Source organism: Vanacampus margaritifer, chromosome 12 (assembly GCF_051991255.1).
Source record: "Vanacampus margaritifer isolate UIUO_Vmar chromosome 12, RoL_Vmar_1.0, whole genome shotgun sequence".
NCBI lineage: Eukaryota > Metazoa > Chordata > Actinopteri > Syngnathiformes > Syngnathidae > Vanacampus > Vanacampus margaritifer.
Window position 1 is genome coordinate 13,586,173 of NC_135443.1, and position 19,174 is coordinate 13,605,346.

General features: G+C 43.3%; 1 protein-coding gene across 2 annotated transcripts in view; it reads right to left on the minus strand.

Annotated features, from left to right (window-relative positions):
* Positions 1 to 19,174, minus strand: part of jag1b (jagged canonical Notch ligand 1b) — a 35,486-nt gene that overhangs the window by 7,813 nt on the left and 8,499 nt on the right. Inside the window, exons 3-19 of one of the 2 annotated variants that reach the window (XM_077582188.1) lie at positions 17,286 to 17,337; positions 14,120 to 14,371; positions 13,622 to 13,682; positions 11,050 to 11,180; positions 10,853 to 10,972; positions 8,221 to 8,334; positions 6,884 to 6,997; positions 6,663 to 6,776; positions 6,298 to 6,344; positions 5,145 to 5,318; positions 4,631 to 4,781; positions 2,766 to 2,930; positions 2,572 to 2,685; positions 2,374 to 2,487; positions 2,130 to 2,243; positions 1,584 to 1,700; positions 296 to 323 (exon numbers count right to left, since the gene is read on the minus strand). In XM_077582188.1, the coding sequence (XP_077438314.1) occupies positions 296 to 323; positions 1,584 to 1,700; positions 2,130 to 2,243; positions 2,374 to 2,487; positions 2,572 to 2,685; positions 2,766 to 2,930; positions 4,631 to 4,781; positions 5,145 to 5,318; positions 6,298 to 6,344; positions 6,663 to 6,776; positions 6,884 to 6,997; positions 8,221 to 8,334; positions 10,853 to 10,972; positions 11,050 to 11,180; positions 13,622 to 13,682; positions 14,120 to 14,371; positions 17,286 to 17,337 (1,982 nt within the window). Of the gene's footprint in view, positions 1 to 295; positions 324 to 1,583; positions 1,701 to 2,129; positions 2,244 to 2,373; positions 2,488 to 2,571; positions 2,686 to 2,765; positions 2,931 to 4,630; positions 4,782 to 5,144; positions 5,319 to 6,297; positions 6,345 to 6,662; positions 6,777 to 6,883; positions 6,998 to 8,220; positions 8,335 to 10,852; positions 10,973 to 11,049; positions 11,181 to 13,621; positions 13,683 to 14,119; positions 14,378 to 17,285; positions 17,338 to 19,174 lie in introns of both variants that reach the window. The other variant, XM_077582187.1, reaches the window with a different exon arrangement.

The window sequence follows — 19,174 nt, forward strand, 5'->3', positions numbered from 1 at the left end:
GAAATTAACAGAAAATGGCCATGGATCTCATACAATTTTAGAGAGAATGTGATATTGGAATATATATATAGATCTTTCTTTAAAATTATCTATCGGTATTAGGTATCGATGACTACTCGTAACGGTATTGCAATAAAAAATAATCAAAATCCCTAGTCATAATGTTGCTAGTTGGTGTACATATACTAGGGTGATAAAACCAAACTGTAAAAAATGCATCCTGTAATGTTTTTTATGCTTTAATATAAAAGTCGTTGGGCAACTTTTGAGGATATTGTAAATCTTAACAACTTACCATGGGTGTGGACTGCAGTCATTAGTATCTGAAAGAGAAAGTAGAAAGTCATGAGCGTGTTGTTTCTTCTCCGTTTGCTCACGTCAGAGTGTTTGGTACACATAATGGCAACGGGCGCGTCTGGGCTTGCATGAGCCGGCTCCGGGCTCCCACGCCGCCCAAAGGTTCTGTCTTATTAACCGCACAGTGCGAGCTCACTCCTCCCTTCCACCACCATCACCACCACAACGACTCCACACACCCAGATTCACAACTGCACTCTTCCCCGCCTGCTTTTGTTTTGTTTTGTTTTTTTTTCCTTTCCCCTCAAATGTCGGGGAATTTCTTTTTGGGAGTGCATGAGCTGAGGGGCAGGGCGGCCGGTGAAAGAGAGCAGGGCTGCAGAACAAGCAGACATGTCACTGTTTGGACAGGAATGCAACAAGGAGAGGGGGAGGGAGGGAAGGAGGGGGCGAGGGAGGGCTGTGATTTGGACAAGGGGGAGAAACATCTGTCTCCACTTTCCTAAGGTTGAGCCCCTTTCTCTCCCTCCTCTTTCTCGTCTCATGGCCGGCTGCAGCCATGTTTTTGTTTTTAAATATATTTACATAAACGCCATAAAGGACTTTTATGTCTCAGGGTTTGTCCATAAGATTATTTTGCGTGCAAACTTCACATCATCACAGTTTTTAATACATCAACTAGGATTTATCTGATTCCCATTGAATTTTCACTATATATTTAATATCCCAATTAAAAGTCATCTCTATTGTTTTTCATTTGAATGAATTTGATATTTAATTTGATTGGTCAGAACCAGATTCAATTCATTTCAGTTTAATATGGAAAAACTCATTTCACTTAAGTCACTTCAGAATTCTATAAGAAAGGGTGAATTTGGAGATGTTTCTAATGTATTATAAAGAGGCGGAAAAAAGCTAAGATATCACACCAATCAGCTTAATTGGAGTCCACGTGCTGTAAATTCAGCTGATTGGACAATGATTTGAAAAGACACATACAAGCTCCAAAGTTTAAAGATAAAGGAACTGTCTATATAGACCTCAGAGACAGGATTGTCGTGTCTTGAGTCACAGTTTTGGGGAAGGCTACAGAAAAAAAAATCTGCTGTTTTGAAGGTCCCAATGATTAAAGTAATCTCCCTCACAATACAGCATTGTTGCAACAATGCCAAATTGATCAATCGATGCCATTGAGTCAATTTATTCTTCTTTTTTTTTTAAAGACAAACAGTCCTCCTGGAAACCTTTGCTAGCATAAATGTGAGCATAATAAATCATGGACTTACTTTGGGTGCACGTGGGGCCCTCCCAGCCTTCCTTGCAGACGCAGGAGAACGACTCCCCCGTCACCACGCAGGTGCCTCCATTCTCACAAGGGTTTGGAAGACAACTTGAGTTCTTAGCTGAAGGGAAAACAAAAAAAAAATATGCCTATAGTTATTATGTCTGGGAGTACGTGGATTGCTTATCAGAAGAGCAATCTGCGCTCTTAAATTACGCAGGCTGCTCCATTCCGACTTGAACATCACAGCGCATTGTTATTGGTTCGGGCTATTTTGACCAGGGATCCTTTCCTAGGGGAAGTCTGCATTCCAAAACATTGAAGGGTATTGTTAGTGCAATGGGGGTATTTGAGCATCTGTCTGTCAGCACTTATGGGAGGACAAAATGGGCAGAGACAGCGAGAGTGCTGACAGAGCGAAGGGCTAAAATCTGCTTTTGGATCTGACTGGTGCAGTGGTTCTTCTTAACCTTTGTTAGGGGTACTCGTTCGAACCCGAGTTAGGAACCACCGGACTGGAGTGTGTGCGACTGCTGTTGAGTCAACTCACCTATGTTGCAGGTTGTCCCCTCCCACCCCGGCGGGCACTTGCACTGGAAAGTGTTGCCCTCATCATGGCAGGTGCCTCCGTTGTTGCAAGTGGCTTCGTCGCACTGACTTTCGCCTGGAGGGAACGTTTAACAACATTTAGTTTGCAGATACATGATGCCGAATATACATGCGTTGCACATACCACAAAAGCTTGCACAGGCAGACTATACGGGTATAAGGAAAAAAAAGAAAAGTGATCTTACGGGAGTGGCACGTTTTCCCCTTCCAGCCATTCTTGCACTCGCAAAAGAAATCAGTCACCAGGTCCCGACACGTTCCGCCATTATGACAGGGGCTGGTGCTGCAGTCGTCAATGTCTGGTGCCGCACGGGAGACGGGTGCAATTAATGTGCCGCGCCTCAAAAAAACGCCACTCTTTGATGCTGCAATTATGTACTCACTGATCTCACAGTGGTCGCCCTCCCAGCCGTCGGCGCAGATGCACTGGTACACGCTGACTTTGTCAATGCAGGTGCCACCGTTGCGGCACGGGCTGCTCTCGCAGTCATTGATATCTTACATGGAAATAAAAAAAACACATGGTTGGAACATTAGCTGACATTGGAATCGTTTCTTTGGCATTAAGAGGTCGTACTTTCGTGGCAGTAGGTTCCTCTGAAGCCTTCTTGACATTCGCAGCTGAACTGGCCGCCGGCTTGGCTGCGGCAGCGGCCGTGAGGTCCACACACATTGGACGAAATGTAGCGCTCGCCTCCCGGTGTGCTGTTGGAGGCCACGGCAACCGTGCAGCTGTCGATCACTGCGCACAGAGGGAGGGAGGGAGGGACCAATGCTGGCTGTTGTTAAGACGTATAAACATTTACAGATCAACACGGATTCCAAATTGGAGTAGAACATTGAAAGTCAAATTATTATTATTATTTTTTTATCAGAAATTAGGGGTGTCCTGATACAACTTTTTCATGTCTGATATTGCAGAGTAGCGTACTCTCCGAATATCAGCAGGCATGATACATGGTTTTATTTATTTATTTATTTGAGTATGAAATGTTAGAAGATACTTGATCAAGTGATGATATAGAAAAAAAAAAAAGGTCAGCAACGGTAGGTATGAGAAAATATTTCTCATTCTTCTAGATTGATTGTTCTTCTAGAAGAGCAGGAGCGAAGTCTGGAATGGACTGCTAATATCGGAGATTTTGGATGTAGACCGATATAATCAGGTTTTTGTTTTTTTGGCTGATATGGGACCAAGATCTGATATCAGTTTGGATCGCGACACCCCATCACAAACTACAAATTAGAAGAATACAAATTGCCAGTATTGGTATCAAACATCCCTATTAGGAATCTATACATTTTGGCCAATTGCAAGTTTCCAGCTTTGTGGTACCAATTGGAAAGCAATTACACAAAAACATATGATTGGATTGATAATCGTGTTAAAGGAATACTTGACTCATTAAGCCATTTTCAGCAGCGAAAAGTTAATATTTTGTCCAGGATCAATTTGATAACGTCATTATTTTTCATGTACAATTAATATTTTTAAAAACTATTTGTTCCACTTGCTATCAACTGATGATGACATCACCCTTGCTGAGGAAATAGGTAATGACCAATCTTGGCTAACTTGTTTTCTGGATTTGGTCAGTAAACTGAGCCATGATTGGTCGTTACCTACTTCCTCAGCACAGGTGATGTCATCTTCAGTCGACACCAAGTAGAAAAAAATGCTTTAAAAGATATTAATTGTACATGAACAATAACGTTATCACATTAATTATAGACAAAATATTCACTTTTGACTGCTGAAAATAGCTCAACGAGTCAAGTATCCCTTTAAGTACAAAATCTCTTTCTAACCCATTCTCTCTGCACAAAAAAGTGACAAGGAAACAAGTGAATAAAAAACCCCAATAAATTGTTATGCTATCATAAACAATTTCACAGTAATCCGGGCCACTCTGCCCTGAAATCCTTTCCCTTCCCCTTGTCCGATCATGTTAGGCGAGCGGGCCGAATGCGCTCCCCTGTAATCGCTTAATTCTTGCCAAGAGCAGAAAGAATCTCACCGTCTGGTATCGGACTCCGTGGTTGGTCCCCTCACTCAATTAGACACACACATGCACGCACAATGTGCAGATTCATTGAGGAGGAAAAAGAAGTGGTCGCCCACCAAGTCATTCCCAGGAACACACACACACACACACACACACACACACACACACACACAATACGATGTGCCTTTTGCCAGATTTTCCGGGACTCCGAGGGGAATCAACGGAAAAGATTTGCGGAGGAGATGGAGGTGGGGTGTGCTCACCTTGGCCAAGAAAATTGAGCACAGGAAATAAAAACAGGTATCGCACTCATGGGAAGAACATAGCTGAAGTGCTCCAATCTTCATTTGTCCAGCGTATATAAAAAAAGTGTATCCTTTTACAGGAAATTCCTGCAACGAAACACTTGTGGCTTCAAGGAGGCGAGAGGACATACCTTTACACGTGGTGGTGCGACAGTGATCCTTGAGGTGAGAGCAGTTCTTGCCCTCGTAGTCCTCCGGGCAGGCGCAGTAGTAGTCTGTGGCCAGGTTGAAGCAGGGGGCTCCATTCTGACACGGGTTGGGCGAGCAGTAATCGATATCCAGCTAGGGCAGGAAAAGTGGAGAATACAGAGAGAGGTGTAAACCTGATCGCTGACATAGTTTCTGCTACACTAAACAGAGCAAAAAGCCGCAGCATCCTCCCGACAGGCCGTGCCAGGAAACAACACACACGCACACAAAGTACATGGAGGAAGGGGAAAAACAAGCCAGAGCCATAGGAGCCGTCCTCGGAGTCTGGGCTTCAGCACTGAGGAATGCATCCCACTTAAGCCAGGGGAAGCTTCAACAAAGCATTCCCTTTAAAAAACACCGCAGGGCAGCCATGTAGGAGGGTGGGAAGACACCGTGACGCTGGCGCACAGCGGGCCCACGTGCAGGCCCAGATGATGGCGGAGGCCGCCTTACCTGGCAGAGGTTCCCCGAAAACCGGGCCAGGCAAAGACACTGGAAGCCGTTGACGTCGTCCTGACAGCGGCCGCCGTTCAGACACGGCGAGCTTGCGCACTCGTCGATGTCCCTCTCGCAGTGCTCGCCGGCGAAGCCGGGGGGACACGCGCAGCGGTAGCCATTCACCAAGTCCTGTTTGAAGCAACAATACACACGGAAACATCTTTGAGTGCTTTGACAGGATGAATTCAGGAGTTGGAATTGAGAAGGTGGAACGTTTAATGTGGTTTTCACTGTGAAAATTATTCATACATTATCCGTACTGCTTATCTGAGATTACGGATTAAAAAAACAAAAAAACATGAATTGGTTATTTATATTTTTAACAGCAAATTGATTTTCTAATCAGAAGCCAATGAAAAATACTACAATGACTAACACTACTGTTCAACTTAATTTGAGAGATTTGGTGGGGTAAAAAAATAAAATCTATATAAGGGTAACGTTATTAAAATTGCCACGATATCGTCGTCGTAATGTTATGATGTTAAAAGTAGAACATCTTCATCAAAAAAACATTACTTAGCCAAACAATTGTGAAGTACATTTGCACAACTGGGCCAATAATTCAAGAAAACCTACTGTTGTTATCTATAAAAAGACAATATTGTGCTTATTTTCAATTACATGAGCTTTTTTATTTTTTATTTAAACAATATTGTGAGTATTTATACAGAATTGTTAACCTTTTTATATCTCCAACCTCCCCGTAGTATTGTGATAATTATCGTAACACGAGGTTCAAATCATAATATCATATTGTGACATTTGGATATCAATACAAAGAAAAATTGCAATTCAGATTCTCTTGCAAAATGAAAAGAACAAATCAATTAAGCTAGGGATTGGCGAGTACTGATACCAGGTATCGTATCGGGCCCGGCCCTATTTCAAAGTATTGCAACTTGTGTACTTGGTATCGGTAAGTACTCAAGAGTACTCTTACTGTATCAGTCTGATAAAAACTGAACATCCCTAATTTAAGATATAGTACATAAACATGTGTTGTTGACATGCACTACAGGAAAAAAATATTTAAAGTTTGATTTTTTTTTTTTTTAATTTTTCAGGCAAACTAAGCATATTTTTGTTGATGTTTTTTGACACATACCTTGCAGATTCCGCCATTTTGGCACTGGTCCATGCAGTCGTTTATATCTGTGGGGAAACACAACAACATTTGTGAATAGGAGTTGGTGGAGGAAGCGCAACGTGGCTGCAGAGTGCACAAAGTGTTGAGCAATTTGGTTCTGTGGCCAAGCGAAACTATCCTGAGAATGTTTTCAAACTACAGATCTGGGACCTGGTAGCAATACCAAGAACTTAGTTTGGACTGCAGGGACCACTTTTACTTTCTTATTAGAACAAAGTGGACGTTTTATACAACCACTTTGGCAGGATCGGAATGAGATAAAAAAAAAAAAAGTCTGGGCTGTCGGCGGTGTCCACAGCTGCCGATGACAGCTGTCAACTTACTGACGTCACAGTTCTGCCCCGTCCAACCAGGGATGCATTCGCAGAAGTATCCGCCAATCAGGTTGCGGCACGAGTTGGCATTCACGCAGGGCTTGGCGTCGCATTCGTTGGCATCTAGAAGGGGGGGGGGGGGTCGGGGAGGGGAGAGGGAGGACGCTGGGTTGGTATTTACATGTGCAGTTGACAGCCAGTGAAGTTAAAGAGTTGAGGGGGAGGCTCACCTATTAAACATGTCTTCCCCGTCCACTGCGAGGGACAAAGACACTTGTAGCCGTTGACCAGATCTTGGCAGGTCCCGCCGTGATTACACGGGTTTGGAGAACAGTCATCGATGTCTGCATGAGAGAAATCCAGTCAGGTTATATACCAATGGTGTCCAAACTGCACTAAACACTACAATACATTTGTACAGTAGATTATTTACAGCTTTTCCTCATATGAAGATGCAATTGAACTATTTACAAGTAAAGCAGTAACATTTCATAATGGTGATGAATAATAGATTCATTCATTTTTAGAAACAAAAATGATTTCTTACACCTTCTGCGCCGTGTCCGAATTGTGACTCTATTACATTAATGAGCTTCTAATAACTTGTTTTGGTTGTGAATATAAAGATGGGATTCGACTGCTCTTTAGTGCAGGGACGGCTCTATTCTAATGGGATACCCCAATATATTGGGAAAAATCAAAACAATTTGCCTTATCACATTTTACAGTATTTTTTTTCCAATGTAACTGTACATATAATTGCATGGTTTGACTGATTTTGGCGTGTTTAATAAATTAAAGTAAAAAAAAAAACTTCAAAGTGGCACTTGCATTCATATTTTTCTGTATGTGGCAATCGGAGGAAAAAGTTTGGAGAGCCCTGCTACACACAGTAGCAAAGTCTATTTTTGAACAAAAGTATTGGGACATACCAAGTAAACAATTTTACACTGTGATACAAGCCCTTAAAAAGGTCAACTCAAAAAACAACATGCATGTGCCTCCACTAGTCTAAACACTATTCTGATTACCGTAATATTGTGTTAGTGAAATATAAGTTATTTAGCAAAATGCATCCGTTTTTATTCATCTCAGGGGGCGGCCATCTTGCCATTTGCTGTCGACTGAAAATGACATCACAGTTGCTCAGTGCTCAATCAATCATGGCTCACCTGTTTTCTGAGTTTGGCCATGTGACGTTCGCAAGCTGAGCCATAATTTGTTGTTACCTAAGCCTTAAAACAAATGGCAAAATGGCCGCCCTCTGAGATGGATAAAAATGGCTGTATTTCAAAATATATTATTGTAAAGAAAAGTTTTGCATTTACTTTCCTTAAAATTGTCTTTCATGCATGTTTTGGGTATGTAGGAGGAAGACAGAGCAAACTTCACCTCGAAGCTCAACATGCATAGTCCATCACACGACAAGAGAGCGGAAGCCATTTAAAATACAAAATTGGGATTAAAAAAAAATATATATTATATATATTATATATATATATATATATATATATATATATAGTTTATTTTATTGTATTTTAAAGCTGCAAGTGCAAGTCTTACTCACTGAGAGTGCACGAAGGGCCGCTCCAGCCTGGCACACAATGACATTCATAACCGTGACTGGTTTCTGAGCAGCTCCCTCCATTTGAGCAGGGATTGGACAAACAGGCATGTTCCGCTAGAAAGCAAAAAGGACACAATCAAGCGTGAGCACAACACACTCTTCTGACTCAATCCACCCCACCTCCAATTAAGGTTTAGGTCTAATTACATCTCTTTGAATGGGGCCGTTCAATTCAAAAGCAAAATATTCCATCCAGCCAAAACATCTTGCCAGTGACTCCTGCGTCAAACATAACACCTGCATTTATCACCCGACTCCCGCCTCAAATCTCACGCTCATTACTCGCCCAACACAGAGCTGCCAGGAAATCATCTTTCATGCTAAGTTGACCTGACCACCGCACTGTGACTTCCCAATGACTGCTCGCCTGAGTGGGGGCACCAGATGAGAGTTCTGTGGGAAAGTGCAGGGGGAAAAATCGGGGGATGTGCCCCTAAGTTACTTCATTATGTGCAAGTTTGGGATGAGCGAGTCACTAAATGAATGATTTACTCAGGGGCTGATGCGGCAATCAAGGGAATGAGGAGGTAAGATGACAATCCTCTCTGCTCCAACATGTCGACGATCCCCCCCACCCACACCTCCCGTCACGGAGGGCACGGTTTCCTGACATGTCCGCAGTTAAGCTGTCAGCACCCCACGAGGCTCACATTTAATGAGCAAAGAACCATCATCTCCATGCTAAGTGTTTGCAGCAGTTCAACATTAGCATTACCGTCTGCTTCGTGACGATCGGCCCCCAGAGGATCACCTGATTTTTTTTTTTTTTTGAGTGGGGGTGGGCGGGGGGTGAATTTGTGCAGGAGTGGACACGGATTATTGCAGACTCAGAGTTTATCTGATTGCAGACTCTGAGAAGTTCAGTTCTGACGCCAGCGCAACCTTCTCACATCTACATGAGATCAAATCATCCATCAACTCCACCAGGGACTGAATACTTTCATTGCCGTTGCTTGTTTGCCAGCAGGATTACACAAAAACTTACTTCCAACAATACAATTGGGCAAAATAGGATAGTTAGAGCTGGCAAAGTTTCCACTTTCATTCCTCAGTTCCAAATGGGTCCTGACTTGTATGGTTTGTTTTTGTTAGCCAAACAGAACAATAAACACAGCTTCAACAACATCAACACCATTTTATTCTTCTGCCAATCGGAGCCCAATTACAAAAGTGTTAAAAACGAGTTAAAATGTCACCAGTTTATTTTCTGTTAGCTTGCCAACCAACACTTTCACAAGCAGCACCGCACAGCATGAGCAGGAATGTCAACTCAAGCAACATGAATAGAGGGATTTCAAGATTAAGCCTTAAAATATCAAACAAGATCAGACAGAATCCAGCATTATTCCAGCATATTAAAACAATTATTAGGCCATTCTTACCTTGAAATGTCATGTCAAACGCCACACCCTCACATCTTTTCTTTCTTTTCAAGCAGTCAAAAATGATTACATAAAGGAAACACTAATCCACATTGCCCTTTTGTGTAGAATTTTGGAAATCAAAATACAGCGGCGCCTTTTTATGCGTTTAATTGGTTCCGTGAACAAGCTTGTAACTGCGTTTACTCAATGTCAAATAGTTTTCCCATTGAGATATCATTAAAGGAGGAGTCAAGTCAAATATTTTCTTTATAATAATATATTGTATGCACCCATAGTAGTCTAAACATGGCGTTCTGATTAATACTGCGTTTGTGGAATATGAATTAAGTAGCAAAATTCACCCATTTTTATCCATCTCAGGGGGTGGCCATTTTGTCACTTGCTGCCAACTGAAAATTGCATCACAGTTGCTCAGGTCACAGCCAATCATGGCTCACCTGTTTTCTGAGTTTGGTCACGTGACATTCACAAGCTGAGATGTGATTGGTCGTTACCTGCACCCTGAGCAACTGATGTCTTTTCAGTCTCCAAGGAGCGCCAAAATGGCTGACCCTGCGATGGATAAAAACGGGTGGATTTTGCTGCTTTATTCATATTCCACTAATGCAATATTAATCAGAATACCGTGGTTAGACTAAATGAGCTGCATAGAACATATTATTGGAAAACAATGGGTTGACCACCCCTCCCCCCCCATAAAAAAAACCAACACTTTTGCTACATGTTTTAATGAACAAAAATAACAGAATATGAGAGAATGTAACGAAATGAACAGCTTTAATCAGGTGTAATCACTCGAATCGGAGATTGTTAAGTTTTGCGAACTGCAGCTCCTTGCGATTGTTCTCATTTTGTATTTGTTTGACGGTCCCGTTCAATAAGCACCTCAAAGTGCACCTGCGACCGTGCTCTCTCGTTTGCCTTCACTCAAGTTGCAGCTTGTAACTCAAATTTTGGCTTGCATCACTGTCATAAAAATGATAAGAATAAAAAATAGTAAACAAACTTGATGATTTATAACTCAAAAGTAAGATGGAGCACTTGTAAATTAGTGTACCACTGTATAAGAAAGCGAACATAAACTATAACCCCACTAAGCAATTTTTGGACATTACACAACACTCTAACACCATCTAAGCAGCGTTTTTCATTATGGCTCCAGTCAGCAGTAATCTTGTGGCACTCACCTCTCTCACAGTTGGCTCCGGAGTAGCCCTCAGCACATGAACACTGGTACTTGTCCGGTCCCGTGTTGATGCAAGTCCCTCCATTCATGCACGGCTGGTGAGTGCCGCAGTAATTCAGATCTGTGATATGGAAGGGATTATTTAGCTTGTAAATTAAAATGATTCAAATTAAGGGCGCTGCAGTCCAAAATGTGAACCTTTGTCGCAAAGATGTCCGCCCCAGTTGGTGTCACAGAGGCACTGCCAGGGTTCCACACAGGTGCCATGTACACAGCCGGGGTGGGGGATACACTTGTCGCAGTATTGGCCTTGCCAACCATACAAACACCTGCGGGAAACAAAAGACAGGCTGTCATGCACACACAAAAACAGTTTAATCATTTGTTTACTCCACATTGCTAAACAAGTAACAATAATCTGGATTTAACACGCAGCAAACAAAGAAGCAGTATTCCTGTCTTGACTGCTGCATCTTAAAAGGCCACACATGCGACTTCAATGAAACGCTGCTTATGCAACAACTTGGGTCCAAACACTAAATTCCACTTCCAAAGACCTTCGCCATGGCTAACATTAGCATCGCAACACACATTCTCCTGACCAACAGTGTGCTTGCGGCTTGGCAGGACAACCAAAGAGCAGCGTGGATCCCACCGGCCTCTTCATGCTGCTGGTTCCCATGAGTCAGGAGTTCGGCTTTTGCCTCAGGGCAGGGGAGGAGGAGGAGGAGGAGGAAAGCTCTCTTTCTTGATGACCTCTAACATGTCCAAGTCCCTAATTACACGGATAATGTTGCACTCTTTTTCTTCCCGGGCTCCATAATATAACCTGGCTGAAAGGTGTGCTCCCTTTAAAAGGTGGCTGAGGGGCTGCAACGACAGCAAACGGAGTGTCCTCTCTGGGAGAGCCGCATGGCGATTTGCCCCCAGAAATGGACCGTAAAAATAAACCTGTGGTTAAGTTAAACCTCACTCTGTGATTAAAGAGCCTATTCTTAAAAGTGTGCTAATCTTCTCTCAATGAGTAGTGGCGGAGGGTTCCCCAGCAAGCTCCCAAATGATTTTCTTATTACGCATCTTAAATTACTGGGGAATGCAGCAGTACTTCCGACGCACACTCAATGTGGAAACACAGACCACTTCAATGTGTACAGATGTGCAAACCCGAAGTTTACAGGTACGCAACTACGTAAGATTCCCGCAGCATTGGCAGCTGCCCCCACCCGGAGGCAGGTTTGATACAAGCTATGATGAGAAACACGAGCAAGTCAGATCCAAACACAGCCACACCTGTGCGGGAAAACATTTCAACCTCTTGTTCAGCCAGTGGCCAAACCCGATTGAGTTCAAAAGCTTGTGGGAAAACAACAACGCTTGTGCAAAAAAAAGCCAACCAAGCCCACACTCCCTGCACTTGATTTGGAGCCAAAGTAGACAACGAAGAAAGCATTTTATGTCTGACTGAGGAGAGCGGGGGGCTTCGTACAGGATGATGCACACAATGCCCGTGCGCCGATACCCATCTGTGCCTGGCTCTTCCTCTGGCTGTGTGCATAAACAGCATTAGGAAGCCATTAGCTGCACAAACAATACGCTTTTAAAAAAGGCCACGCCAAATGTTACACAAGATTCGACTGATAACGTCAGCCTAATTAGAGGGGAGGGGGGGGGGGGGACATTTCCAACTAGGATTCTTAGCAGTTTTTCCAAACGGGTTGCTCCCACAGAGGTTCACTCAACATCACTTAACCAAAGGTAATAGTACTTCAGTGCGGCACCATAATGTTTTGTTTCTAATATTTGCCCTAGCACATGAGTAAATAACTAGGGTTATGCACGGCTAATGAGCATTATATTCAACATTTATGCAATCAGTCAATAAAGCCCATCTGAAGGCGAATCAACACATTTGTCGTCATTTCGCTGTTGGCCTCTGACGACATCCTAGCACGAAGGCAAATTGCAAATTTGAATGCTGAACCGGAGAGACGAACCGACTAAAACTTAAACTAAAAAGAAAAACCTTTTCCCAGGTTGACATCAGCCACACAAGTACATTCTGATATGCTTTCAAACAATTGAAGGCTTTGAAAAGCACTTTGGACAACAAATGATATAGATCGGTGGTGTCCAAACTATGGCCCAGGGGCCAATTGCGGCCCACCATCCATTTTTCCGTGGCCTGTGGCATATACTAAAAATTACATTTGACATACAAGTAAGTGTTTGGAAAATGCTCAGCTCACTACAGTTTGCTCTTGTTTTGTGGAGATGCTGTTCAGTGCAGGAGTGGGATCTACTCTAGTGGGATAAAAGGCCATGGACCACTCCAAAATCTTGAAAAATCCAAAACTATTTGCCTTATCAAAACCTTTAACATAAAACTGTTATGCTACAGTTTTTCCAAAACAACACTAGCAAATATAAACAATATATAATTGCTTGCATCGATTGAAGTCAAATAATTTCAAAGTGGCCTTTAAAGTTTGGCCATTATGATCAAATTCGATTTTTCTTTTTGGACTTTGACATGTTTTTTCCTGCAAAAGTACAATTAGTAACCCATTCAAATGGATTTGGTGGTAAATGGTAAACGAATATAATAAACGCGTATGCACTAGAAATAACACAACAAACCACTCAATACGATGAACTACAACCTCAATAAGCAGCGGATCAACCAAATGAAGTGATCTACTGTGTATCAATGCAGTTGGCAAAAAACAAACAAACAGTCACACAATAATAAATGGCAGCTTGGATCACTTACGTGCATCCACCTGGCTCCTGACATGACCCATGTTCAGTGCTGCAGCCTTGTCGGCATATTGCTAAAAGAGAGGGGAGAAAGTTCATGTTGGTTGCCTGGCAACTTAATGCAAACTTAGTTTTAGCTTAGCTATATTATATGTTCCGCACTCTAATCTCTGGGCACAAATACACATGTATTCTCCATTTGATTAGTCACGTCAACATTTTGGAATCCAAAAACTAAGCAGAGAATTAGGACAAGTTTATTCAGTCATGCTGATGACAACATCTGAATGGAAATAGAAGAGGGGGGGGAGTATTTATATAAACAAAGTCATCCATTCAGTAGCAATGACCCAGCAACCATGTATCAGCATGAGTCACACTGCAGTCTGACTGCTTTTTTCATAACACATAAATAATTAAGACTTTCTCAAGCTTTTCTTAAGGAGTTCAGTTAATACTTTATGCAGTGATGTCACTCATTAGTCCACACGGCCAATTCACGACTCCTTACCCGTGTTGCACTCCGGTCCCGACCAGCCTTCCAGGCAAGTCTTGTTCCCGTTGTAGTCGCACGTGTAATGCCCAAAGAACTCGTCCCTGGGTCGACAGAACTTGTTGCAGCCGAAGCCGTAGTAGTGCTCATCGCAGCTGACCCGGATCTGGTACTCAAACTGCGCAACGGGGCCGTTGTGGGTCAGCTTCTGCCAGTGCGGGCTGGGGTTGATCATGCCCGAGTGCGAAGATTTCTCTATCACCTTCCCATCTGCACCTTGAACAACCACAACAAGTGAGAGCATCAACACCAGCTGCGAGCGTCTCGATCCAAGGAATCCGCCGTGTTTCGGTACGAGTGTGCTGGAATGTGCCAGGCCTCTCCAAAGCGCGTAACAGGGAACTTGCAGTGGCTAACCGAAAATGCTTGAGCACAAATCACAGAAGATAGCTGATTATATGTAATCAAAGCAACTATGTGTACTGGTGAGGCGAGAGTAGTTACAGGAAATGCAAAAAAGAGAAGGCGGCTTTTAATGAGCACTTGAAACTGCTTTTTTTTTTTTTTCCTGCCTTCACTCACACTCCCTTAAAGTGTCCCAAGTCGCTTTCCAACTCAGGTTTACAGCTTCATGCTGCCCTTTGCTTCTGCTCGGGCCAGGACAGAACCGCAGTCACCATAAATTATAGTGTGAAGACACCAACGCCACTTTCAGTGCTGGGGCGAGAGCCAGCGTGCCCATCAGCACTTTTTCCCCAAGCTCACATACATTTTTCAAATTGTCTCAAATTAACTTTTTTTCCCCCTCAAAATATTCTCCAACAAGTGTTTGACCATGTCGTTTACAACATTACACCGATACCACACAGACTTTCGGTTCAAACATGAGGGGGTCATGGCTGTGACAAGAGGACAAGGACTAAGGTAGACCACTGGACTGCACGCACACACACACGCACACTGAGTAAACAATCTAAACTGAGCCACTGGAGCTCAACACAGAGACTACACTGTCCAGCACGTACGAGACACGCACACACAACAATTCTTGTGAATCTTTCACCTGGGAGAGAATGAAAAATGTGTCAGAGATGTTATTTACTGCACAGAGGGGATTGACCAGAGGGTGAGTCGCTCCTCTGTGTAGTATGATGCAATGTAGTTGAACCAGAGTGGAAAGGGTGGCTTGCTGTCATTTATTTACCATGTTAGTGGCGCGTATGCGATGGCGGTGGGGCGCTGTTTGAGTACTGGAATCACAGTGAGCGGCAACATTTCGCAGTGGCCTGGAATCTAGTGCTTCAGCTATGTGGCACTTCTCTACTGAGCGGCGGCGGCCTGCAGTGTTGGGGCTAGCACATCCCCGCTAAGTGTTGCCCCGCTCGAGGCAGAGCGTAAAATAGGCAAGGCAAATTTGCAGAGGCCGCACTCCAGCACAGGACATCACAGCATTCAGAAGATATTAACTTTTGAAAGCAAACAGGGCCGTACTTTTCCACGTATTTCTCTGAAATCTATCTGAAGACTGGCAATGAAATAAGTACTTCTGACTAGGTCTGATGTAAGAAAATTCACCTTCACCAGCACTGAGTGCACATTCAAGGGGGCTCTTCACACCAGTGCCCTAATAGCTCTCTGGGAAGCGCCAAATACGGCAGAAAAGACCGAAACCTTGTTGACCTAATACAGACAGAGTTGCACAAACAAGCATGGGCTCAAAACTGCGGTCACCCCTTTAATTAATTAATTTGAGTACGTTGGTTAAAAAAAATGCTAGAGGCATTTTTCTCTGCCTCAGATACACGTTTATCTACATGTATAACGCAGTAACAATTGTTCATGCTATGCATGATAGCAACATTGCGCCAACACTTCAAAATAAAGCTTACCTTACCAAATAATCTATGGACAATCTACTGCCTTGTTGTAAGGCTTTTATTTTGAAGTTTTTCCCGGCAGCATGTCGCGGCATAACGGCTAACTTGACTGTGTTTGGAGCGTCATAATAATAATGATAAATTTTATTTGTAAAACACTTTTATTACCATCAGCTCTTCTTACTGACTTCAACAACACAATGCAATCCTGAAATCATTTTCAATAGCCAATTCTGGGCGCTAAAAAACACTTAAGATGACATAGTATTGTACAACATTTGGTGCCAGCCTTTAGCGGAAGCTGAAAGCAGTAGCGGCTAACAGACAGGGCTAGCGGCTAACAGCGCTTGGCTGGCAAGAGCCGTCAAATTAGTGTTCAGAGGCAGTTTAACAGACGTAAATGACTTTGCACACTTTGATGCCGACAACCTGACACAGTTTTCGTTCCTACTGATCACTTTTTGACAAACCTGGCTCAAATGTGCCGTTTTAGCCAGCAAAAACTGTGGTTCTGACGTCACGTTGTCTCATAGACCAAAGTCTGTAGGGAGAGATTTGTAAACTAGTGTGCTGCTGAGCGCAGTTCAAGTAAAAAAAAAAAATTAAAAAGTTGATTATCTAAAAATTAAAATAATTTGGTTGTTCATTATTAAGTGGAGATGTTTTCTTATTATTATTTATTGTTGCTCTTGAGCCAAGCAAAAAAAAATCTATTCATTTTCATCTAAATACTTGCTTATTCGAATTTTCAGTAGGATATCCGAATACCAAAATAATTTATAGCTGCACTAGAGCCCTAACTCACCACACACACACCATCACCCATGAGTCGGTAACGCTTCACTGCACATACACCTTATGGGGCCTACCTTGACTAACAAGCTAGTAATATAGATCAAGACTACCACCTGCTCCTTCTGTTCTATGAGAGCATGCTGGCAGCAGGGGCGGACCAGGGGGTAGCCGGATGAACCTGGTGTTTCACGCCCTGGTGACAGTGAGACTGCGTGACCCAGACCCTGGCGGGCAGCACCTGCCATCAGTCATCGGGGCAGAATGCAAACATTTTCATTTCATTTCGTCTTTTTTCTCTCCCCCCACTTGCTTTCCCATCTCCTGCTCTCGCGCCTAACATCCACCTGTCAGCACACTTTCTTCTTTCAGACACGTGCACGCCCAGAAGACCGTGTGGAAGGCGGGTGGGTGAGGGGAAGGTGGGGGAAAAAAATAACTTCCTTTCCTGACCTTACAAATGCCATGAAGGACAAGAGAGAAAAAGAAGGAAATGGGCTCAAAATGTTACTCACCACTAGTTTCATTGTTGAAGTCCAAAGCTTCTACTATCAAAGTGTAGGATCGCTGTAGAAAAGAGAGAAAATGAGACTGTTAGACAACCTTTAAATCAATAAATAAAAACCTGTGTAACACGATGACGATTAAAATAAAGGTTACACAATCTACAAGAATAAACTTGTTTAAAAATAAGCGTCACTTCACATTGAGTGCTTCCAAAGCAACCACCTGTGTATCTAACAACAAGTTTTGTTGATCTGATTCAGGGAGGATAAACTTGCCATATTTTTTACATGACAGACAAAAGCAGACAAATGGCAGGAAAGATGAGCAGACAAAGCCTGCAGGAGGGAGTCTGATGCACGACCCCCCACCCCCCCCCCCCACCCCAATGACCCAGCCGGATGACACGACACAGACTCTGCAGTAATGACTTCAACAAGTCATAATAAAATAGTACACAAAGCGGGATAATAAAGAAAGCCATGCCAAAAATATGTCTTCATCTCAGCCACAGAAAGCTTGCTCGCTTTTGAAAACCGATTTTTCCCCCCAAATAAAGTTTTCCACATGTTTACAAAATGTGGCCAGAGACGTCAGCGGATGACTTCCAAAGTTCTGAGAAAGCAGGTCTGTTTTGCAGTCTATATGAGATTTGCAATTTCATGCCAATTGAAAACGTGGCGCTACGAAGGCTGGGAACCACCCACACTTGACACTTGTTTTTTTAAGATGAGCGTCACAAAAGACAGGCAGACAAAATAATAATAACGAGGATGATAACTCAAGGAGAAATATGGGAAACAGAAAGAATGCTGCGTTCTGGCGGGCTTGTCTGCACTCCCGGAGCACGAGGACCGATCAGTGTCGGTAGCACTCGCGCCGATATCAGCTTACACTTTCTCACGAGTCACCACATTCACGAGGGAGCACAACAATGTCCTCTCACATCCTCAAAGGCATGTTTAATTGTCACATTTTCACCCCGACAACTCTTCTCGGAGGCACACGCCATCGCTACGATGACCTCACGGAGTACACACCTGCTCCGAGGAAACCCCCCGATCGGCTCTGAGCGGAGGGCAGAGTGGCAACGAGTCACCCCCCCCCCCCCTTTTTTTTTCACGGCCCTATTTTGTCGGCCGTTAAACTTTCCATCTCTCCGGGAGGCGTTTGTCTCATCATGTGCCAGCGTCTCCTGCAATCAGAGTGGCTATTATTTGAAACACAGCACTCATCATCACCATGCATGGCAGACTCTGACTCACAAGTTGGCTGCAAGCGCTACACACGCAGACCTAGTAACAATGGAAATCCAAGAGCTAATCAACAAGTGTCGCCGCCCAGCATGCGGCTACATTATTAGAAACGAGGGTCCACTAGACGCCTTCCCCTCCCCACTCTAACATTTAACAACGTTGTTACTTTGGTGTTCCCCTCATGTGTTCTCACTTAGCCTTTTGGACTACAACTCCTTTTTTCATCACGGGAGACATTCGGCTTCAATTCAGCTCAACAATGCTATTGTAGCTAATTTTGTATAGCACCACGTTATGTCTTAAATGTTGCTCACTCTGATTCAATTGCAGCCTGGCATTCCTGGAAGGGGGATTCCCTCCCATATGTGGTGCCTTCCCCATATAATGACCCCCCCCCCCCCAAGTTTTTCCTTGCTCTCTTGGGGGGGTTTAGATCAGGGGATGTTGTTAATGTTTGTCAACTGTAGAATTGTAAAGCCCTTTGAGACTGTGTTAAGGGCTATATAAATAAATTGGACACGACTTGAACAATAAATTGAACATTGAAGCAATGCTTCCATACAAACATGGATACATAAATCAAGGTACTTGGGATGAGCATTTGAAGGGGAATTCAACCCCCCAAAATGTATTTACAATAATAC